We start from the raw sequence: 25,375 nt of genomic DNA on the forward strand, positions 1-25,375 counted from the left end.
TTATAATGCTTATTAGCCTATTGAAAGCTCTGAAAAGTTCTGTATTAAGGAAGCTTAATTGTTTTGATTCAGAATTTCTTAATTTTATTTAATGAGACTTTTTTCTTTTAACATCTGTTAATCTCTGAAGAAGCTAGTGCTTCTCAGAACATGCTTAACCAAATAATTGGCAATATCACGAAGACAACTACACAGTCATGATTGCCACAACTCTACATTGACAGAATTATTTATTTTAAGCCTATTTACATACGCTTATTAATTTGGTAAAAAATTTACCATCATCTGTTGAACAAAAATACTAATGAAGTCATCTTTTAATAAAGGAAATTAAACTTGTCTTTATTGTTTAGGTTTTGTTTATCAGAAACTAGTTGTCCACAAGAAGATCACTTCCCACCGAATCTTTGTGTGAAAGTGAATACCAAACCTTGCAGCCTTCCAGTAAGTCCTAGAAGCTATTTTTTTAATGCATTGCCAACATAACTATCAAATAAGTCATCACAGCTGTTGTTAAATCATAGTTTTTCCTTAAGAAAACATATTTATTTTGGATATATATTCATATGACTGGGTGAAACACTTATACCAACTATGTACAGTTAGTGGCTGTGATACTAACTTTGGGGACATAGGATTTGGAGTTGGGTGTTGTAGCTTTAGTGTTGTACTGGATTTTTTTTTTTTTTTTTTTTTTTGAGAAAGCCAGCTGACTATTGCTTTGGGTTGGGAACGGGGGGCTCAGGAGCCCTTGGTGGGGCGGGTCCGCTTCCTCTTCACCATCACAGGCTTCTGGCTGCGCAGGATGGCGCTGGCCCTACAGATGGCTGCCATGCGCAGGTGGGGCGGTACTTATTCTTGCAGATCATGTGTTTGATGCTGCTGAGCATGGTGCGAGCATTCTTGCTGATGGTGGTCCGCACATAGGCTGCCGGCTCCACGCCCACAGTCTTGCAGTGAATTAGCCCGTTGTAGCGGAAGGAGTTGCAGGACTTCAAGCTTCAAGTTATTGGGCTCGGTGTTGTAGGTGTTTGTTCCTCTTGGTCAGGAAACGAGCAGTTCCGCACGACCATCCACTGCAGATGCACAGACATGGCGGCGGCTCCTGTTAGTCGGCTTGTTCCTCTAGATCAGGAAACGAGCAGTTTCGCACGACCATCCACTGCAGATGCGCAGATATGGCGGCGGCTCCTATGGATGTGTTTGTTCCTCTTGATCAGGAAACAAGCAGTTGCACGTGACGATCCACTGCAGATGCGCAGACATGGCAGCGGCTACTGTTAGTCCGCTTGTTCTTCTTGATGAGGAAATGAGCAGTTCCACACGACCATCCACTGCAGATGCACAGACATGGTGGCGGCTCCTGTCGCAGTGGCGGCCGGAAACAGACAGAACTTTTTTTTTTTGAGACGAAGTCTCACTGTGTCACCAGGCTGGAGTGCAGTGGCGCCATCTCGGCTCCTGTTGGAACCCTAACCTGGGTTCAAGCAGTTCTCCTGCCTGAGCTTTTTTTTTCTTTTTTTTGTGACGGAGTCTTGCTATGTCGCCAGGCTGGAGTGCAATGGCGCCATCTCGGCTCCTGTTGGAACCCTAACTTGGGTTCAAGCGATTCTCCTGCCTCAGCCTGCCGAGTAGCTGGGACTACAGGCACATGCCACTACACCCAGCTAATCTTTGTATTTTTATTAGAGACGTGTTTTCACCGTGTTGGCCAGGATGGTCTCCATCTCTTGACCTTGTGATCCACCCTCCTCTGCCTCCCAAAGTTCGGGGATTACAGGAATAAGTCACTACACCTGGCGTGGATATTGGGGAGAAGTTGTTTTTTCAGTTGAATCTTAGTTGTGTTCTTGTGAGTTTATAAGCGTATGGTAGAATGGAGATTTGAAGAATGCTATGTCTTAAACGGGTTAAGGGTGAGGACTGTTTTTGGTTCCCTTGAAATACTCCTCATATACCTACCTATCTAAGCTTGTTATGAATTCATCCTTAAATCAAAATTTAAGAGATTTTCAATTTTCATCACTAATATTTTTCTCAGGTTTACTATAAGGAGAGTATAAAGTTGTTGGGAAAAATAATAAACTTATAAATGTAGTATGTAATTTGTAGAGTTTTTTTAAGGAATGGAAGTTAAAATGATTGTGGAAATAATGAGTATAAATAAATTATATTTCATTTTTAGGGTTACCTTCCACCTACAAAAAATGGCGTGGAACCAAAGCGACCCAGCCGACCAATTAATATCACCTCACTTGTCCGACTGTCCACAACAGTACCAAACACCATTGTTGTTTCTTGGACTGCAGAAATTGGAAGAGTAAGTAAATTTTTGTATCTACCAGATTTTTGTATTATATGGAGGGTTTAATCACCATGCCTACCTGAGTTTATATGTAAATTACGTAAAATGAGCTACAAAAGGATTTATTTTTGTCTCACAATGAGTTTTCAATATGTTTACATTTGAAAAATGGGATTGTGAAGTATCCAGTGTTTTATAACCTGACCCTTTTACTCAACAATTTATCATAAATGTCTCCTGTGTCATCACGTTTGTCTTCATTATTTTAAGTGATTATATCATATTCCAGTATCAGTATGCCATAAATTTGCCTGTTCCCTACTATTGAGTATGTTACTTGATTTATTGATTGATTCATTGAAGTTAACTATAATTTTGCATGCATATATGATAATTTCCTTAGGGTAGATTCTCAGAAGTGGCATTACATAGTCAAAGAGCATACAGAATTTTAAGAAATTTTGTGTACATTGACAGATTGCCTTCTCCGAAGATGTGCAAATTTATTTTCTTTGTGTTTATTTAATCTTCTTTAAAATCTTGACCAATTCTGTTAGGTAAATAATGCCACCACTGTGCTTTAATTAGTACTTTTTTCATTATTACTGAGAATGCATATGTTTTACATTTGTGATTATTTACATTTAACAACCTATCCATGTCTATTTCTCTTTGCTGTTTTTCTTATTATGAGAGCTTCATATAGTAAAACTTAACTCTGTTACATGTTGCGAATATTTGTTTCCAGTTTGTTTGCCTTTTATTTTTATGTTGTTATTTAATATGTAGAAGATTAAAATTTTTGTATAGCCAAATCTTAACCAGTTACTTCCTTTATATACTCTGTGCTCATCTCCATCATGTTCTGCCTATCTGCCTTTCCCAAGCTGTGGAATTACTTGTTTATTTTCTTCTACACTTCTAAGGTTTCATATTTTACCTTTAAATATTTAGTTCATATTAAATGTATGTGAGATAAATGGTGAGAGGTAAAAATTGCTTTCTTTCGCTTTTTAAATAGCCAGTTCTAATACTGTTAACTACATAAATGTGTTGATTCTGAAGCCACCATTGTTACATACTTAATTTCTACATATCTTGGATGTGTTTCTGATCATTTTTTGTATTGTTTCTTAGTCTAGCATTCTCTTTTGGGACAATTTTCTTGATATGAGCTCATATGTATCCACCAATTCATTTGAAATTTATTGACTGCTTACCATGTGCCGTATACTATACTCAAAACTGGCACTACCATAGGGAGGAAGAATTCATTTTTATGAGGCCTGCAATCTAGGGACCCAGTGGTTACACACAAAAAATGTGAACTTACTTATAAGTACTATAAAAGAGAGGCACATGGTAATTTTACAATGTTTCAAAGGGGACTTTGAATGAGAGAACAGTCAGGGAGAGCTTCCCTGAGGAAGTAGTGACTGAGCCAAGAGCTGAGAAAGGGGTAAGAATAGACAAAAGGTTCAGAGGAAACCACCCACACACAACAGCCCAGTGGTAGGCGTGAGAGGGATTCACTCTGACTAGAGTACAGAGAATGGGGAAGAGCAGTATATGAGATGGGGTGGAGGTGTAAGATAGGGCTAAACCGTGCAGGGCATTGTAGGTAATGTTAAAGTTAAGGATTTTCTTTTTTTTTTGAAATGGAGTCTCACTCTGTCGCCTAGAGTACAGAGAATGGGGAAGAGCGGTATATGAGATTCGGTGGAGGGGTAAGATAGGGCTAAACCGTGCAGGGCATTGTAGGTAATGTTAAAGTTAAGAATTTTCCCTGTCTTTTTTTTTTTTGAGATGGAGTCTCACCCTGTCACCCAGGCTGGAGTGCAGGGGCGTGATCTCTGCTTACTGCAACCTCTGCCCCCTAGGTTCAAGAGATTCTGCTGTCTTAGCCTCTTGAGTAGCTGGGATTACAGGCCTGCCACCATGCCTGGCTAATTTTTATATTTTTAGTAGAGACAGGACTTTACCATCTTGGCCAGGCTGGTCTTGAACTCCTGACCTTGGGATCCACCTGTCTTGGCCTCCCAAAGTGCTGGAATTGCAGGCATGAGCCACTGCGCTGGGCCAGGATTTGCTCTTTTCTAAGCAGAAGGTTTATAGTGCCTTATTTCTTTTTAGAAAAGATCACTCTTTGGAGTGGTAAATAGTTTAATTAGAGGCCAGAATCGTGCAGAAAGGACATCTCTTAGGAGCCAGCTATTGCAGAAGTATTAGTGAAATAGTATCTTAACCTAGAGTGGTGGCAGTAGGAATGGAGGTAAGTAGAGGCATTTGCAGAATTAAGTGATGAATTGAAAGTCAAGGGCTAAGAGAAAGGGAGATGTCACTGATGAGTCAGTCCTTGGTTTCTGGGTGGGTAGCTAGGTGAATGATACTGCTACTGAGATAGACGGAACACTGGAAAAGGACTGAGTGTAGGTGTGTATTGTTTTGTCTTACTTTGAAGAATGGGCATTGGAGGACTAGATGGTGAAAATCATGAATGTAGTTTTGAAACTTTTGAGTTTGAAATGCCTGTAAGACATCCTGAGTAGTCAGTGGTGCAGATAGGCTCAAAGGAGACATTTGGGCTAGAGGGAAAAAATGTGAGTCATCTGCATATTGGTGGTTATTAGAGCCGCACTGGCGGGGGTGACATTGATTCTCCTGCATTACTTTTCTTCACATTCATTCTTCCAGATAAACTAGAATTACTTTATCACATTTCTTTTCCTCCCTCCTATACCCCACTCGCACATCTTTCTGAGAATTTGGATGAGATTTCTTTAAAGTTATAGATTAAGTTAAGGAGAATTTATTTATTTGCAGTATTTAATATAACCATACAGGAACTGTATTTTCAAATCCTCTTTTATATTCCTCAGCAATTTAATAGGTTTCCTACAAATCCTGTATATTTTTTCTAATTCCTATGTTGGTTGTTATTATTACTGCTATTAGAAGTAGATCTTTTTTCTGTTATATTTTCAAAGAATTTATTTATTGTTTTACTTAAAAACTAGTTATTTTTGAATATTTACTTCATAGCTAAATTCATATGTTGGGTCCAGCAGCTTTTAGATGATTTATTGGTATTTCTGCATTGACAGTTTTGAGTTTGAGGTATGCCATACAAATTATATTACCCTAATACTTTTGCCATTTATCTCTTGTTCTGCTAGATAGAACTTTGTAAACAGTGTTATAATTCAGGCACTAGTGGATGTATTTGACTTGCTCCTTATGTGAGTAAGAATACTGCTACTGTTACAACATTATTATGATAGTTAATTTTGGTAGAACCTTATTATATCAATGATGTATTTCTATATTCCTCTTTTGCTGGATATTTTTAGAAATGGATTTTGAATTATTCCTTTTTGGCATCTCTCAGGGTTATATTTTTTCTTTAACTCATACATCATCATTAGGTTTTAAATATTTTTTTCTAGTATACTTGGAGTTCCGTTTTCCTCCCTCTTTGAGGAAAGTTTTGAAAATGTTCTGTTTTGTTTTTATGTATGAAAAGAATGGCTCACCAAGGAAGAAGGGGAGCGTTTTTGGTGAAATATGAGAGAAGTCTGAAAATGTAGGAAGGGAGAGGAATATAGCTACTGATAAAAAGCACAGAGGAGAGGGGGAAATACTCTAACATTGGAAGGCTTCCCAACTACAAAGATTGGAAGACCTTTTTCTGGGGAAGTAAGATGCTAAATCCACATTATTCTTTTACAAAGCCCAGAAAATAACTTAATTGATTGTTTTTAGATTACTGTTTTAATTCAGCTTGTGAAGACACTCTGAATAGTTAATGTAGAATATCTTACTGTTTTGCAGATAACTGTGTATTAGTTGCCAGTGAGAAATGTTGCAACTATGTCAAATGAAATAAGTAGGAGAGCTAGTATCTTACCTGAAAGAAATAAGTGAGTTATATTGTAACTTCTTCCCCTTCCTCAGGGTAATCACTACATTTAGCATTTGTTAAACTCTCATTATTTGTAGAGAAATTATTTAGATGTATGTGGAGTATCCCTAATCTGAAAATCTGAAATCCAGGATGCTCTAAAATTCAAAACAGCCTACTCAAAGGAGATACTTGTTTGAGCATTTTAGACTTCAGATTTTCAGATTAGGGATGTGAACTGGTAAGTATAATGCAAATATTCCAAAATCTGAAAGAAAAAAAAAAAATCAGAGTCCAAAATACTTATGATCTCAAGCATTTTGGTTAAGGGATACCAGCTTGTACCAGTGTAAGGGACACATAACGAGTAGAGTATATTTCAGCTAGAGAAAGCATCTCATGAACTTGACAAAGAAGTTTTAAGACTTTTGAAAAAGCAATAGACAAAAACATCAGTATAATTTAACAATATCAATAGTTGGAGTTAGTATTTGAAGGATTAGAAGGAACAATTAAAATACTGTCTACCTAGAAAAGATACTCTATCACTATTAAGCTTTGGTGTTTTTTTTTGTTGTTGTTTGTTTGTTTGTTTTTGCTGCTGAACCTCTTTCATATGATGTAAAATTTCATTTTATATTACTAGTACAAGTGGCATTTGTTAGTACCACATTCTTTTTGCTGCCTTTTTTTGTTTTTTTTTCCCTATTTGGTCACACGTTTCAACTAGAGTGAACATACCTTTTCACTGAACTTGCTGCGATTTCTGCTTGATCTCTTCTTAAATATTTATATAAAGCCGTAGGGTCATTCCAAGTTCTGAAGATTCAAGTTGTCAATACATAATTTCACATTATTAATTAGCATTTTTCCAGTTTCTATCATACTTGAAGCATTAAGCAAGTAAGTAATAATGATGAATAAGATTTTTTTCTAAAAGAAGCTTTTCAGTTGGGCCAGTGACTCACACCTGTAATCCCAGCACTTTGGGAACTGAGGCAGGTAGATTACTTGAAGTCAGGAGTTTGAGACCAGCCTGGCCAACATGGTGAAACCCCTCTACTTAAAATATATATATATACAAAAATTAGCCAGGTATGGTGGTACACTCCTGTAGTCTCAGCTACTTAGGAGGCTGAGGGAGGAGAATCATTTGAACCTGGGAGTTGGAGGTTGCAGGGAACTGAGATTGCACCACTACGCTCCAGCCTAGGTGACATAGCGAGACTATCTCTAAATAAATAAAAAAATAAAAGAAATTTTTCAATGCTATATCAGATTAGTGTCTTGTATGCTCTAAAATTTAGGCAAGTTTTAATGTTACTTGTTTCTCATTAATATATTGTGACATTTATTAATGAAAGTAAATTAGCTTTTTTGACACTTCTTTTTCCTCCTCCCAGAAAATATGTACCTTGTGAACACAGATAGCTTTCCAAACTTTAAATGAAAATATGATCTTCCAGAGAGTATTGTAAGATATTTTTTGCCAAAAGAGGAGAGTGCATTTTCAACATGTAAAAGTGTCTGAAAATTGGAATGTGTGTTGGCCTAGGTTAAGAGGTTCAAAGCAAGTAGGGTATGTCAAAGCAAGAACTGTAGGGTATACTGGCCTTGATCATTAAGTTCCTTGTCTTAATGTTCCCCTTTCCTCTTGGTTTCTAGTGTCTGCTCTGTTGCCTAATCATGAGCAGATTGCATAATCTTTTTGTGCCTCAGTTTCATCAGCCCTTCACTTAGAAAAATACCTATCCTGTCTGTGTCTCAATAGGCCTTCTGCAAAGTTTAAATGAAGTAGGCAGTATATGTTAAGAATGCTTTGAAAAATGTATGTAGCTATGAAATATAAGATGGCAGCAATTATTTTTCATTTTACTTCTTTTCAAGTCTTTTGATCTTCCTCTTGATCCCAGCACCAAATAGAAAGTGGTCCTTCTCGTTTAGATCTCTCTCCTACCCTTGTTGAACCTCAGCCATCTTTTCTTTCTTTTATCCAACCATGTTCCCTTCACTTAGTCTTAGCTTGTTGATTAACCGTTTTTTTTGGTTGGGTTTTTTTTTTTTTTTTTTTTTTTTTTGTCCCCTTCTCCCTCTGTCATCTCTGGGTAGTCCCTCTGCTGGTAATGGATATTCATCTGTTCATTTGCCAAACCAGCAGCTTCTCTTTGAAAACCTTCCTTAATATTCCCTCTGCTTGTTGTGATAATGGCCCAAATGTAATCTTTTTAAGAGCTAGTTGAAGAGAAAGGTTAGAGAAAGGTTAAAAGGTATAAGTTAGGAAGCCCGTCTCATTTGTAATTAAGAAAAAAAAAGATTCTATTTTAGATATATCTATTACCTACTAAATATGGTTTGTAACTCTGACATCTTATTGGCCTTGGCTTATACTTAGTCTTAGCAGTATTCATTCATGTAAGTGCCTTAAATTCATTAGCTTTAAGTATAGGTTATATAGATAATATTAAATCCAGGACAGACCTGGATTTAAATTATAGGAAAGTTACAAAATTAGGGCAGGTTCTTTTACTTCTCTATACTTCAGTTTCCTCATCCATAAAAACAGGGTTATGATCATCTCAGCAGCTTTTTGGTCAGGATTAACTGAATTACTGTTCATGAAAAGATCTAAGACAGTGCTTGACACACAGTAGGTGTTTTAAGAAGTGTTAGTTTTCTTTCCCTATCAAGGTGAGATTAAAATAGATATACTGTTTACTTACATATGTTGTTTGTTTTCTACATCTTTTTTTTTTTCCAGAACTATTCCATGGCAGTATATCTTGTAAAACAGTTGTCCTCAACAGTTCTGCTTCAGAGGCTGCGAGCAAAGGGAATAAGGAATCCGGATCATTCTAGAGCTTTAAGTACGTATGATAAGCATATTTCACTTATTCAGCTATTTTGTTAAAAGTTAGAGTAGTAGTATTAACTCAAGAAATTTTAGAATTTGTTTATTCACTGGAGCCTGTTGTAGAGGATTAAAAACACTGAGAACCTTCTGAGTTTGTAAAACAATACCTAAGAGTATTTCTAATATCTTTGTCATGAACTGTATTTTATAATCTGTATTTTACTAATCTTCAAATTAACTTTTTAAAGTCAGTGCATGAAAATGGAAGATATTCTACTACAACTTCATAAAATAAATCAAATGTTTAAGGAATTCTAGGAAATGGGAAGGAATCTTGGCATAAATTTCAAGAAAATTATTTTAGATTAGAGTTTTATCAAGGAAAAATGTACAGAGTTATATGATGGCCTCACCCCTGCATTTACAAAATGAAAAGAGCCAGTGGGGTGGTAGAAATAATAATGACATGGCTTCTGCCGTTAATCACTTACATGGCTGTGGACAAGTCACACTACTGCTGAGTTTCATCATCCTTATCTGTAACAAGTGGTTTATGCCATGTGATTTCTAACACTTCTTCAAAGTCTGGTTTCATACATGTGAATTACTGGATGGTTTGTTTTGATATGTTGAATTTGAGATGCAAGGTCTGCAAATGGGGCTGTTCAGTTTTTAAGGTTTAAGGTCAGAGGGTTTGGCCTTTCCAAAGAGGTGAACTGAGTTCTTTGTTTATTCTTTTATTTGTGAGAGGTAGGGCCTAGGTGGATTTAGGGGTGAGGGCTGGACACTTAGGAAACAAAACTTTCATAGGCAGGGGTGAGATAGCTATCCTTTAAGGACTTTCATGTGAGCTGATTAATGAAGGCCACTATCAGATTTGTACTTAGGAATACTGGTGGAAAGAACTAGATAATAAGAGCAACTTTCCTTCTGTAGCATAACTTTTAACCTTTTCTGTAACTTATTTCTGGGCCAGAGTAAAAGATCCCAGTACCCCTGAATATCAGTATACCCTTGATAGTTCATTGAAGAATTTTTCTTTATTAAAATGGTCCTTTAAAAATTCAGCTAACCCTCAATCAATAGGAGAACACTTTGGGCTAATGCTTCAGTAGGCATGCATTGACAGATGATGGAGAGCTAGAAGGACAGCACTGGTTTGGGGTCTGCAGGAGTGGAGGCACCATTTGGCAGGGACAAGAAAATGGTGGGGATCCTGACAGAAAAAGGCAGACATTTGCCTTAAAGAGTACAAGAGAACTTTTCGTCTATCACAGTCTTGCTGAAGTTATTCCTGGCCATTCTATTGAGAATCTTCATATTTGCCTCATAATACCAGAATCTCAGCCAGTCAGAAAGCAAAGAATTATGTGAGCCTGTATGGGAAAGGGAATACCAAAGAATAAGGCCAATAAAGTTGTTTTATTTAATAGTAAGAACAGCAACAACGATAAGGCCAACTGTCTTTGCTCAAGCTGTTAGCTCTTCTCCAGTTGTAGCTATAGCACCACCTGGAGGGAGAGTGGGAACATGAGTCTGGAATGGAATTATTTTATTTTCTGTGAGAAACCACTATTAGCTACCATTAAGCAGCAAAAACTCTTTAATTCAAAAGGTATTTCTACTCTGATATACTACTGGATGTGGAGAATAATTGTACACTGGATGAGATTTTTGTGGCAATTGATACCTTAGTTTACTTATTGGCCAGGGAAGCCAATGGAATATTAATTTGGATCCCACCAGTAAGAAATTTGTTGTAATTGACCAAAAAACAGGTTATTTACCTTTACCTATATGCTGCCTGTTAAAAAAAAAAAAATCCCAACAAATTAATTATGTAATTAAGGAATGAGCAAAGTCTCCAAGAAATATGGGACTATGTGAAAAGACCTAATTTACGTTTGATAGGTGTACCTGAATGTGACGAAGAGAATGAATCCAAGTTGGAAAATACTCTTCAGGATATCATTCAGGAAAACTTTCCCAACCTGGCAAGGCAGGGTAATATTCAACTCCAGGTAATACAGAGAACACCACAAAGATATTCTTCAAGAAGACCAACCCCAAGGCACATAATCGCCAGATTTATTAGGGTTGAAATGAAGGAGAAAATACTAAGGGCAGCCAGAGAGAAAGGTCAGGTTACCCATAAAGGGGAACCTATCAGACTTACAGCAGATCTCTCAGCAGAAACCCTACAAGCCAGAAAAGAGTGGGGACCAATATTTAACATCCTTAAAGAAAAGAAGTTTCAACCCAGAATTTCCTATCCAGCCAAACTAAGCTTTATAATCGAAGGAAAAATTAAATCTTTTGTGAACAAACAAGTACATCGTGACTTCACCACCACCAGGCCTGCTTTACAAGAGCTTCTGAAAGAAGCACTATACATATAAAGGAACAACCAATATCAGCCTTTCCAAAATTATATCAAAAAGCAAAGAGCATTAACACAATGAAAAATTTACACTAACTAATGGGCAAAACAGCCAGCTAGCATCAAATGCCAGTATTAAACCTATATATATATTCTAATTGGATAAAAAGCCAAAACCCATCGGTATGCTGTATCCAGACCCATCTCACATGCAACAATACCCAAAGACTCAAAACAAAGAGAAAGAGGAAGATTTATCAACCAAACAAGAGAGTACAAATAAACAAAAAGCAGGAGATGCAATTCTCGCCTCTGATAAAGTAGACTTTAAAGCAACAAAGAGCAAAAGAGGCAAAGAAGGACATTACATAATGGCGAAAGGATCAATGTAACAAGAAGAGCTAACGATTTTATAGATCAACGAGACAGAAAATTAACGAGGACATCCAGGACTTGAACTCAGACCCGGAACAAGTAAACTTAATAAACATTTACAGAACTCTCCACTTCAAATACACAAAACACACATTACCACCTCACACCTATTCCAAAAGTGACTACATAATTGGAAGTAAATCACTCCTCAGTAATCACATAGCATTTCATAGGTTTAAATGAAATATTGGTTGGCTGCTTGTTTGTTATTTTCTTCCCTTATTCCTTCCTGTCTACATCAAGTATAATTATTGGTATAAAAGAGGTTTTCAATACCCATTACTAAACTGCATTCTAGCCTGGGCAAGAAAGCAATACTCCCATTCTCTCTCTCTCTTTCTCTTCCTTTTTCTTCCTCTTCTTCATTCTTTTTTCTTTCTTTCTTAAAAAAAAAATTATGTAATTAAATTCTGTTTAAAATTACTTGACAAAAGGAATATCAGGTATCTGAGATGTTTTTGAAGAATCAAATTACTTACAAATATGTTAATTGCAAGTCATTCCTAACCTAAGTTCTTTAGCAAAGTTTTAGTAGTGAAGCCAGATACTCTTAATGTTCTTGAAAGAATGAAGTTGCTATTATTTAGACTTTTCACAGAGAAATCTGTTCTCTGATTCATTTGATTTCGTAGGATTTTGTATTGCAGTTTCTACCTTTGTGTAGAGTTGTTCCCTCACGACTGTCACCAACAAACAGTCTTTTACCAACTCTTAATTAAGTTTCTTTCTCCTCTCCCTTCTCCCTTCAGCATTTATTTCAGGCCTTAGCCATAATCTACTCAAACACTATTCCCCCTCTCAGCACTCTGCCAATGCAAGAAAATTGGGGCTATAAGATGTGAATTATCTAAACCACCCATTTCTTCCTTAATCTTAGTGCCACCGTAATTACTTTCAGCTTATTTACATTTGTACCCAGTCCTCACTTTATTCCCTCAGTGTCAGGAGGAAATGTCCCTTTCCCTGCTCCAAGTTAATCATTTATTCTTTTCATTCAAGAAATTGTATTGAGTCTACTATGTTCCAGGCACAGGAGAATATAGCATTAAACAAGACACATACCATCTCTGCATCCCCCAGAAGTTTGCAGTCTGGTGAGAAAGACAGACATCAAATAATTGCACAAGTCATTAATGAGTTACAGTTTTGACATATGCCTTAAAGAAGATAGACAGGCAGTTCTGTAGAGGTGTACAATAGGGGAACATAGTCCTCTCTGGTGTCATGATACTTAAGGCAAGATTATAAGGATGAGGAGAAATTAAGCTCCAAGATGGGAACAGAAAATGCTGGGAGAAAAGGCCAGTGTAGCTGGAATAAAGTCAAGAAGGGCCGGGCATGGTGGATCACTTGAGGTCAGGAGTTTGAGACCAGCCTGGGCAACATGGTGAAACCTTGTCTCTACTAAAAATACAAAAAAATTATCTGGGCATGGTGGCATGTGCCTGTAATCCCAGCTACTCAGGAGACTGAGGCAGGAGAATTGCTTGAACTCAGGAGGCAGAGGTTGCAGTGAGCTGAGCTTGCTCCACTGCACTCCAGCCTGGGCAACAGCAAGACTCTACCGTAAAAAAAAAAAAAAAAAAGAGAGAGAGAGAGAGAGAGAGCCAAAAAGGAGGGTGACTAGAGAGATGGATAGGTATAAGTTGACATAGATGATAAAAAGATAGATGATAGAAAATCATTAAAAGATTTTTAAGCAGAGGAATAAATGACATGATTGCATTTAGACAATCTGATTCTCACTTTGAGGATGAATCAAAGGAAGGCAAGGCTAATGCAATGAGGCCAGTTGAGAACCTATTTGTAATAGTATATGTAAGAGATGATGATGTCTTGAACTAAGGTGATAGTGATACATAGAAATAGAAGTTGACAGTTTTGACAAGTATTGAAATGGCATTGACTGTGTGTGTGGAGTGAGGAGTCAAGGAGTGCTAGGCTTCTTACTCAAGTACCAGGTAATGTGGTAATGCCATTTACACAGGCAACTGTGCTGAAAAGATCGAATTGCAGGGGCATGGATCAGCATGTACTCTTAGACTTGTGGTGTTTGAGATGGGATGAGACATCCAGGTAGAGATGCTCGGTAACAGTATTATGAGACCTTGCTCCCTCATTTATCTGCTCTTTGTCCTGTGTTTTCATTTCCTCCCTGTCTGTAGGCTTTTTCTGTCGCCCTATCCTGTCAAGTCTCTTTTATCTTTTAAAAAATAGGAAAACAAGCTCCTCTATGGGTACAGCTCTGTGTTCCTCCCATTGTTCTCATCCTAATTTTTGAGAGAATAGTCTACACTTGCTCTTTTTACCTCCTCACTGCAACTCATGGTCTTAACTCTGTATCATTCTACTGAAATTGCTCTTTCAGATGTCACAAATGATGATCTGATTGCTTAATTTAAAGTGTATCTTTTCAGTTTTCATCCTGAATACTTCTGCTGCGTTTGATATGAACCACTTTCTCCATGAAATTCTCTCCTCTTTCTTATCTGACCTTATCTTGTCAATCACTTGCCTTCAATGGATTCTCTTAAGGGAAGCATTCTAAATGTTGGTGTTCCTTGGAGTTTCATCCTAGGTGCACTTTTGTACACACCCTTGTGGTTTAAAACTAACACCTACCCCCCAATACATGTCTTTATATCAGACCTCTCCCCTGCACTTCAGACTTGTATAGCTGACTACCTTCACCTAAACATTCCACTGGTTCCTCAGATTCAAGTATTTAAAACTGAACTCACCATCTCCTCTCAAACTTACTCCCTAAATATTTCTCACGTGTATCTTCCTGTCCGTCACTGTTGTCATTGCTCTTGTTTAAGCTTTCATATGCTGCTTTTATTTTAAAAACCTTCTCTTATTTAAACATCCCTCTCCTTTCTTGACTTCCTTTTATATCTCTCCTCTGGTGGCCGGGTTGGTGATTTATACAGATCTGAAATCTTATATTCCCTTGCATTTCATGGCTTCTTAACACCAAGGGAATAAAAACTCCAACTATGTTAGCATGACACATACAACTTTACTTTCCATGATGTGGCACCTGCTCATTATTTTCCAGGGTCATCTGTATTCACCCTTCTTTTCATGCTTTACATCCCAAAAATATGGAACTCTTGTCTTTTCTCGGTGCTTTAGTTTCGTGCTGTGTGCCTCAAAACTCCCCTGCTGCCTCCTCTGCCTAATGTCATTATCCTTTGTTTCACTTTTTTCCAGGAGGCATCCCAGAACCCCCAGAATAGACAAGTTGACTTTTGGTCAGCTTCATGAACGTACTTCCATCAGAGCGCATTAGAGATGAGCTCACTGAGCATCTTTACCCTCTCCTAGATTATGAGTTCTTTGGGGCAGGAATTTAATCTTATTTTTTTCTTGAATCCCTGTTGCTCAGCACAGTACCATATGCATAGTAGATCTGCATATTTATTGAAGTAAACTGATGAAAAGACGTCTAGAGAAAAAATCAGGTCTTGGTGCCTGTTTCTTTGCCTATACAATAAAATATTGATCTTAATATGTTTGATTGTTTTCAGCCTTAAAAATTTTTAAGTCTGAATTAAAGTAATCTGATATTAATGAAGGATAGAAATTATCTTAATAGCATCCCTAGAATAGCACTATCTAATAGAACAATCTGTGACAATGGAAGTGTTCTCTGTCTGCACTGTCCCATATGGTAGCCACCAGCAACACGTGGCTATTGAGCACTTAAAATGTGGCTAGTGTAACTGATGAGCTGTGTTTCTTATTTAAATTTAAATGCAGTGTCATCTGAGTAGTGGCTAACTCTTGTAGCTCATGACAACAGGGATTAAAAACAAGACTGATTCTGCCTCCCAAATGGACTTATTGGGAAAAACAAGATTAATTTTAAATGTGGCTAGCTGTAACTTTACTGTAGGTCATGCAATAAAATACTGTTACCACTGTGGATCACTGTAATAATATGAAAACTAACTCCCAGAGAGCTTCCCACATGTCGACTGATTACAGCAGGACAAATATTATATGTCTTATTTTTGTATTCCCTTGCTCACAGAGAATAAGGGCTTTTACTTTCACTTTGTTTTTCTTGTAATTAAATATAGCATAGTGCTTTTCCCCTCCTTTTTCTCTCTTTTTTTCGAGGAAGTTTATTAAAGTATAATTTATAGGCAATAAAAATTCCTTTTATAGATGTACACAATCATGAACCACTGCCACAATCAAAATGTAGAACATCCTTCACCCCAGAAAGTTCTTTTATGGCCTTTTGCATTCTACCCCATCCCCTTACCATTGACGTGATTTCTGCTCTATAGCTTTGTCTTTTCCAGAATGTCAGATAAATGCAATCCTACAATATGTAGCCTTTTGCGTCTGACTTCTTTTCACTTGGATGAATCCATGTAGTTTGTTCTTTATTGCTGAGTGGTATTTCATTTATATACTGTACAATTGATGGACATTTGGATTATTTCAAGTTTTGCAGCAATATGAATAAAGCTGCTGTAAACATTTACATTTTGCATATGGATACCTCAGTTTTGTAGACGTACGTTTTCATTTCTCTTGGGTAAATACCTAGGAGTGGAATTGCTGGGTCATATGATAAGTGCATGGAAAACAGTTTGGCGGTTTCTTATAAAGTAAATATACCATTTTTACATTTGCACTAACAATGTGTGAGAGTTCTAGTGGCTCCACATCCTTACCAGCATATAGTATCATCAGGCTGCTTTCATGTAGCCATTGTGATTGGTATGTAGTGGTATTTCATTGTGCATTTTTCTAATGACAGGATGTTAAGCATCTTCTCAGGTGTTTATTTGCCATTCTTATAGCTTCTTTAATGAAGTATCTGCCAAACCTTTTGCCCATTTTTAAATGTCATGCTTTTTATGTATTATGAAATCTTTGCCTAAATGAAAGTCACAAACACTCTCTTCTACTTTTCTTCTAGAAGTTTTATTGTTTGAGCTCTTGGATCTAGGTGATTCATTTTGAGTTAATTTTTGTATATGGTGCAAGGTAAGAGTAGAGATTCATTTTTTCCCGCACATAGATATCCAAATATTCCAACAACATTTTGTTGAAAAGACCATCTTTCCTTCCATTTCATTACCTTGGTACCTTTGTCAAAAACCAATTGACTGTAGATGTGTAAATCTATTTCTGGACTCTGTCCTTTTCCATTGATCTGTATGTCTATCCTTATGCCAAACGAGAGTCTTAATTACTATAGCTTGATAGTCTTGAAATCAGGTAGAATTCTCCAGCTTTGTTTTTCTTTTTCTGAATTGTTTTGAATATTGTTAAGTGCAGTATGTAAAACAATATATAGTGGCCAAATAGAATTTATTTCTGTAATATGAGGTTGGTTCAGCATTCAAAAGTCAATATAATTCACTTCAACAAACTAAAAATGAAAAATCACATGATAATCTCCAGAGATGCAGAAAAAGCACTTGTCCAAATTCAGCATCCATTCATGATAAAACTGTCAGCAAAATAGAGAAGGGAGCTGCCTTAGTGTAATAAAGGGTATTTATAAAAAGTCTACACTACAGCTGATATCATCATTAATGACGATTAAATGCTTCACTCCTAAGATTGAGAACAAGGCAAGGATATCTGCTCCTAGCATTGCCCTAGAGATTCTAGACAGCACAATAAGACACGGAAAAAGTTTTGAAAAGAAACCAACACACAGGATAGAAATGAATAAATAATTATTGTCTTTATTTACAGAGATCTTATGGTCTACATAGAAAAAAATCCCAAAGAATCTCCAGAAAAGCTACTAGAAATACATATGAGTTTAGCACAGTTAGAGAATGCATGGTCAGTATACAAAAACAAATTGTATTTCTGTTAGTAATGAACACTGGGAAATTGAAATTCACAAAACAAGATTTTACAGTAACATCTAAAAATATGAAACACTTAGGAATACATCACACAAACCATGTGCAAGATTTGTATGCCCAAAACTTACAAAACATTTTTGAGAAAAACTGAATGAAGACCTGAATAAATGGAGAGATATATCTTGCTAACAGATCAGAAGACTCTATTGTTGTATGTCAGTTCTCCAAATTAATCTATAGAATTAATCCAGTCTAATCAAGATCCTAGTAGGACCTTTAAAAATATCTTTACAAGAATAAGTGGACTAGCATTGGGTCTGTAATGGCAAAAGAAAGTAACAATAGCTAATATTTATTGAGAATAATATTAGATTATTTTAAAACTTTTTTTGTTGCCAGGCATGGTGGCTCACACCTGTAATCCTGGCACTTTAGGAGGCTGAGGTCGGCAGATCACCTGAGGCTGGGAGTTTGAGACCAGCCTGGCTAATATGGTGAAACCCCGTCTCTACTAAAAATACAAAAATTAGCCGGGCCATGGTGGCACGCATCTCTAATCCCAGCTACTTGGGCTGAGGCAGGAGAATTACTTGAACCCGGGAGGTGGCGGCTGTAGTGAACCAAGATCGCACCACTACACTGCAGCCTGGGCCACAGAACAAGACCCTGCCTCAAAAACAAAACAAAACAAAACAAAACAAAACAAAAAACCTTGTTGAAATGGGATCTCGCTCTCACCCAGGTTAGAGTGCAGTGGCAGCAATATCAGCTCACTGCAACTTCTGCCTCCCAGGCTCAAGTGTATTTTAAAAGTTTTTGTGTGTATTAACTCATTTAATCCTTAAAACAGTTCTGTGAGATGCTATTATCATTCCCATTTACCAGATGATGTAACAGGCATAGAGAGGTTAACTGACTTAACTGAGACTGAATTCTAACCTAGGCTATCTCCAGGTCCTGTGCTCTTACCACTACTTTGTGTTGCCTCTCTTATTCCAATTTATTTTCTAAGCACTAAACATTGAGCTTTGTTTTGTATAAGGCTGATACTATGATCTGTGGTGTTTCTCCATTTAAGTAGAAATTTAAATATGCAAAGCTCAAAGTCGGTTACTATACCCATTGCTTGCTATGTCTATAAAGGGTGGTGGTAGGATGATTGGTGAAGGCATGTAGAGTGGTTATTAGTCAGGGTTCTGTGGAGAGAGTCTAGGAGAGGAAGGAGAGGGAAAGGGGGAAAGGAGAGACAGAAAGTTGAGAGATTTATTAGGGGAATTGGCTCACATGACTATGAAGGCTGAGAATGCCCACAATAGATAGGCTGTCTGCAAGCTGGAGAACCAGCAAAGCCAGTGATAATGGCTATTCAAGTCCAAAGGCCTCAGATCCAGGACGCCAACTCTCAAGCTAAGGCCAAAGGCCTAAGAGGGGTGGAGAGAAGGGCTGATGTGGTGGTATAAATCCCAGAGTCCAAAGACCAGAGAACCTGGAATTCTTTCTTTTTAAAGATGGAGTCTCACTATGTTGCCCAGACTGATCTCAAACTCCTGGCCTCAAGCAGTCCTCCTACCTCAGTCTCCCAAGTAGCTAGGAGCACAGAAGCCCAAAGGCAGGAGAAGAAGGGTGTCCCAGCTCAAGAAAAAAGAGAAAGTGACTTTATTTTCCTTTCCTCGGCCTTTTTGTTTTTTCTGTGTTCCCCAGCTGGTGGGATGGTGTCTGCCAAGATTGAGGGTGGATCTTCCTCACTTATCCACAGACTTGACACACCAGTCTCCTTTAGAAACACACTCACAGACACTTCCAGAAATTGTGCCTTGCCAGCTATGTAGGTAGCCCTTAATTTAGTTAAGTTGACCCCCAAAATTAGCCATCACAGTGAGTAATCACATCAGAATTCTATTTGTGTGTTTATTTCTTATGGCAATTATTTGTTGCCTTTAACAAAGATACTACTCTTTAAAATCATATTTATAAGAAAGGATTGACTAAGATTTGGTGTATAATGACAAAGGCATACTTTTTGTAATTTATATATGATATTCATTAGCATAGTGTTATAACTATATTTTCCAAACTAAAAACCAGAGGTTGTATGCCTTTTTTTTATGTCAGGAGATAGCCTGTGAATTTCATTAAGACTTTGAAAATTTGGAATTTCCAGACCATGAAATGACTTTTTAGTCTGGCATTAGAGTCATATCTTGAGCTTTCAAGAAACTACCAATTGGTATTCCTCTTTTCATTCTGATTGAAAAGGTTCTGTAGGTAGGTCTGATGTGCACCTTGAGATTCACTAATTTATGGAAATAGTTGAATAGGATATCCAAGATTTGGACCGTCTCAAAAAATCCAGACTAAAATCCAGGGCACTGTGTTTAATAAAGGTAGGATTTCTCATAAATGGTTATCAGCACAATAGAGTCTGAAATTGTAACTTACCTGAGTACTTTTCCCTCTCTTCATTTTCTTTTCTATATGGTGTCTATCTGGTCACACTTAGTTGTACCACAGTTCAGAAATTCTATCGATTATGTATACAGCTACCCCATTTATAGCCCCTTTATACAATATAGACTCTAAAGTTATGAGACAGTTTCCAAAAGTGTTGGAATATTACATATATGTATTTCCTGTGTCACTCCTGTAATGTTTTTTCTTGTTACTGCTACTGAGGTTTTCAGAGGTAACAGATAGCTCATGTTTCCAAATAAGTAAAAAAGAGTCTTTTATATCAGACTGAATGAAAGAATAGCCTTGGAAAAGTAAAATTGCTAGTGTCTCCTCCCATAAGAACCATAAGAAGTTTGAAGTGAAAAGCCTTAAAGATTATCTAGAGTGGATTCCAATTTTACTATAAGTAAAGTTAAGTTGAGAAAGGAGGATTGAGTTGCCCAAGACAGCCCAAGTATTTTATAGATAAATAGATTAAAATTCAAATAATTATATAGTTTTTAAAAAAAAAGACTATTGTGATAATTTAAAGTTTGCATTAAGCTGTTTTACAGTAAATATTTTTATTTTCTGAGCTTTCAAAAATGTATAAATATTATTCTTATTATTAATTTCCTCAAAAATGGAAGAGTCCAAATAATATTAGTCATAGTTTAAAAGAAAGAAAACCTTGATCCAGTATCTTAGAATTATAAAAGAAAAAGCATCTACCATCAGTTGAATATGTCAACATACTAGAGAAATTTCTCTCATATCACTGCAGGTTTTTGTCCCATGAGGGAGAAACAGTAAATTTACAGAAAAAGTAGAGAAATTAAAAGCCTTATGGTTGTTTTTTATCTTTCCAATCAATTGATTGGGAAATAATTGAGAGATTAGTTTTGAGCTCCTTTTCCTTTTTTAAAACTTCTTAAGTTTTTTATTCTTAAATGCTCCAGTGATGTATCTTTAATAAACTTATTCTCTTTGTTTGCTTTTTTTGTTCTTCTTCAATGAATATCAGTTAAAGAGAAGTTGACTGCGGATCCAGATAGTGAAATAGCTACAACCAGCCTAAGGGTTTCTCTACTATGTCCAGTAAGTGTTAACGATTACTTGCTTTCCAGGAAGTTTAATATATATTTTCTCTTTTTATTAAGTATTTTTACTATTTGAGAAATTCTGTTTACTTCTAAAATATGGCCGCCATTGTTACAGTTTATGAAAAGTGGAAAGACATCTAGGCATTGCATTTGGAATCTAAACAAGTCTTAAAAAATTATCTACTCTTCCTAGGACATATCTAAATGTGGCCTGTGATTAATGACCTTCTCTCAGGCTCAAGTGTAAAATCTCAAAATAAGAAATGTTTATTGTCTCAGCGTATTTATAAAAATTTTACTTTTTAGGATAGTACCCTTCTGAGTAAAAATCTAGCCATGTTTATCCACACATCTCATTTACCATTTTGCCAACAATGACCACATTATAACAATTCACCAGTTAAAAACCTCTATTCAGCCTAAATAGCTGAATATGTTATAAAAATAACCTTGAGATATTTTAAGCCAGAAAATGAGGTCAGAATCAGTCATTTTCATGAAATAAATATATGATTCCAAGACTTAACCAAATTATTAAACCTGTAAGGGAAAAGGTCTCAAAAATATGTTACACTAATTTGATGCTAGGTTCATTGGTAGGAATGGTGGTTGAATACGGCCTTCAAATGAAAATATGTGAAAAATTAATAGTAAATTACTTTGGCATTTTTATTACCTTTTGTTCTATAATTAATCAAACTAATCATATTTAAATTTGGGGGGGGAAAGAATGAAAGGACACATCTGTTTCCTGATTTGCCTGATTGTTCAGACAGGCCTGATTCAATTGCAAGATTTTGATACCGAGATCCTACTAATTTCAGATGATGATGAAGTTACTGTCTTCTTAAAGAAACAGCTAATTTAAATAGAAATTAAATGTTATTTGTAATTACAAATATTAGTCTTTTGTAATTCATGAAACTTCAAACATATTATGGAAAAATTATTAGATCATGAATTAGTTTTTGTAAGTTATAGAAAAAAATACAATGAAGTTCATTAAAATCAAGTTCTATCATTATGTGTATATCCTTCTATTCCTGTAACATTCATTTTTATTCCTGTTTATAGCCAACTTTTTTCTTGCAAAAAGTATTTTGACTCCATGCTTTTCATGTTATTGTTAAAATTCTTTAGTTAAGTAACCAGGTAAATATTTTAATAGCCTAGGTTGTAAAGGAGACTGATGTGGGTTTTTGTATAGTTTTGTTTTTGTTTTTGTTTTCATGCTTAGAAAAATGGTGCACAGACTGGGGAAGTAGAGGGTGAGAAAAAGTCAAAAATTAAAAAGGGAAAAGATGTATACTTACTCTATCGTTTTTCTCCAAAACCCTGTTTTAATTCACTCTCCCTTTTTGTTCTTTGCCACCTCATTTTGTTGTAAAACACCAATTCAGAAAATACAATAAATTTAGAAAAGTACATACACTTCATTTTCCATTTAAATCACTGGAAAGAGTATTGTTTTTCTGCAATCTAATTTAAAGTGTTTATAGTTTACTAATATATATGATGCTTTTACATTTAACCACTTATGCGCAGCATTCATATAAATAAGCACTTCAGTATAAATCTTAGAAGTTTTATTTGTAGAACTATGTTTTAATTCCGTACTCGTCAGGTGCTCATCTCTGTATTATTAGAAAATATTAATCACATTTTGCTCTTTGTACCTTTATTATTTATTTATTTATTTTTGAGACAGAGTCTCACTTTGTTACTCAGGCTGGGGTGCAGCGCTGCCATCTCAGGTCACTGCAGCCTCAACCTTCCAGGTTCAAGCGATGCTCCTGCTTCAAGCCCCCAAGTAGCTGGGACCACCAGCATGTGCCACCATGCCTGGCTAATTTTTATATTTTTTTGTAGAGATAGGGTCTTGATATGTTGCCCAGGCTGGTCTTGGACTTCTGGCCTCAATCCTCTTGCCTTGGCCTCCCTTGGGATTACAAGCGTGAGCCACCACGCCTGGCCAGCAGTTCATTTTAAATTGACATCTGCTTTCAAAATTCAGATTATAAAGCAAAACAACTGTGTGTGTGTGTGTGTATGTGTGTGTGTGTGTATGTATGTATAGCGTGTGAGTGTGTGTGGTATGTGTGTCTAAAATGTATAATTATAATACTTTCATGGGTTTCCATTTGGCTAAAGGGATAATCCTTTACAGTTATTCTGAAATAGTAAGATCATATATTTTAAGTATGTTTTTACTCAAAAATAAAATTTAGCAATAACTCATCTAGATATCAAATTTATAGAATAATAAAAGAGATTTGTTCTCTTTGAAATATGTAAATATGATGTCTTACTGTGCATTTCAATTGCCCTTGTTGTGATGTACAGAGCTCAAAATAAATGAGTTTCTGTTATTTGTGTGCCATTTAGCTAAAGGCAACAAAAATAATTAAAAATGTTTTTACTCTTTGGGAATTTTATGGTTCTGATTTATTAAAAATAGAGGTGGAGGAATCTTTGAAAAACTGCTTTGTAAACCCAAATACAAATGAGTTGGAATTGATAGAAGAAAAAAGATAAACTCTGGAAATGTATTTATGAAATATTTATTATTGTGAAAAAAATCTTGTGAAATTATTCTTTTTTTTGACTGAGTTTCACTTTGTCGCCCAGGCTGGAGTGCAGTGGCTGGATCTTGGCTCACTGCAACCTCCGCCTCCCAGGTTCAAGTGATTCTCCTGCCTCAGCCTCACAAGTAGCTGGAACTACAAAGGCATGCCACCATGCCCAGCTAATTTTTTATATTTTTAGTAGAGATGGGGTTTCACCATGTTGGCCAGGCTGGTCTCAAACTCCTAACCTCAGGTGATCCGCCTGGCTTAGCCTCCCAGTGTGCTGGGATTACAGATGTGAGCCACCACTCCGGCCCTTCTTAAATGTTTTTATTTTTAGAGACAGAGTCTTGCTCTGTTGCCCAGGCTGGAGTACAATGGTGCGATCTCAGCTCACTGCAACCTCCATTCTTCCCAGGTTCAAGCAGTTCTTCTGCCTCAGCCTCCTGAGTAGCTGGTATTACAGGTGGCCACCACTATGCCCGGCTAACTTTTGTATTTTTAGTAGAGACGGGGTTTCACCATAGTCTAGAACTCCTGACCTCAAGTGATCTGCCTGCCTCAACCTCCCAAAGTTCCAGGATTACAGGTGTGAGCCGCTGCGTCCAACCAAAATTATCTTTAATATCACGCTTTTTCCTTTAGCAAGGAAAAAGCCCGTTTTATTGACATTTTTAGTGCTTTTAAAAAATATAAGCTGGTTAAAACTTATATCTAGTATGTTTTCTCTTGCAGCATCATCAGTTACTAATAAGGCACTAATAAAGTTAGTGGCATTAGAAAACACATTTAGGAATTAAACTGTTTCTTTGCAAATGATGCAGACATAATTTATATCCTATAAAGGAAATCACAAGATCAAGACATTCAAAGCTCCACTTCCCTCCTGGTACCAAGTTGGAGAAAATCGGTATCTGATTTTCAGATAATTATTTAGAATTTAGTAATTTTTTTAAAAAATCAGGAATATGATTATCATATAATAGTTATTTTATGATTGTAAGGCATCTGTGTGACAGCTAATAATGCATTTGAAAGTGAACTTTTGCTTTCATGTACCCATTTGTGTCTTTCTTGCACCATTTCTGTGTAAGTGTTCCTTAAAAACTGTAGATCACCTTGTCAGTGTAGCTGAAGATAAAAGCTCGAGAGTTGCTCTCTTGCCTAAAAGATATGAACTGACAGCTGGAGATCATGGAGTAAAGGTATGTGAGATGAAGGCCTTTGGAAAACAGCTGCTTTTCATAAATTTCATGGCCTATGGCTTGGATTCTGAAACTCTTTATTTCTTACCATCTTATCCATTGTCTTCATAAACAATCAGAAGTAGCCTTATAGTTCTGCAGTTCTGAAACCTTGTGTATTATTCTTATATTTGTCTAGAATTTTTAGTCTGTGGTTTCTCTACTTAGTATTAAGGCAGTAGCAAAAAATACCTTATAAAATAGGAATTTGTATATCATAGATAAGTTAAGGTCTGACCTAAGATAGAAAAATGTAACTAGGCCGGGCGTGGTGGCTCACACCTGTAATCCCAGCACTTTGGGAGTCCGA

The 25,375-nt window shown here is 36.4% G+C and overlaps 1 protein-coding gene and 1 pseudogene across 1 annotated transcript in view; one reads left to right on the plus strand and one right to left on the minus strand.

The window, feature by feature from the left end:
• Positions 1-25,375, plus strand: part of PIAS1 (protein inhibitor of activated STAT 1) — a 138,340-nt gene that overhangs the window by 91,216 nt on the left and 21,749 nt on the right. The window contains exons 5-8 of the mRNA XM_012451363.2: positions 354-444; positions 2,186-2,320; positions 8,965-9,070; positions 21,176-21,249. Of these exons, the coding sequence (XP_012306786.2) occupies positions 354-444; positions 2,186-2,320; positions 8,965-9,070; positions 21,176-21,249 (406 nt within the window). The remainder of the gene's footprint in view (positions 1-353; positions 445-2,185; positions 2,321-8,964; positions 9,071-21,175; positions 21,250-25,375) is intronic.
• LOC110567602 (large ribosomal subunit protein eL28-like) lies at positions 742-1,094 on the minus strand (annotated as a pseudogene).

Source organism: Aotus nancymaae, unplaced genomic scaffold (assembly GCF_030222135.1).
Source record: "Aotus nancymaae isolate 86718 unplaced genomic scaffold, 86718_ANA_hifiasm-v0.15.2.pri h1tg000003l, whole genome shotgun sequence".
Lineage (NCBI taxonomy): Eukaryota > Metazoa > Chordata > Mammalia > Primates > Aotidae > Aotus > Aotus nancymaae.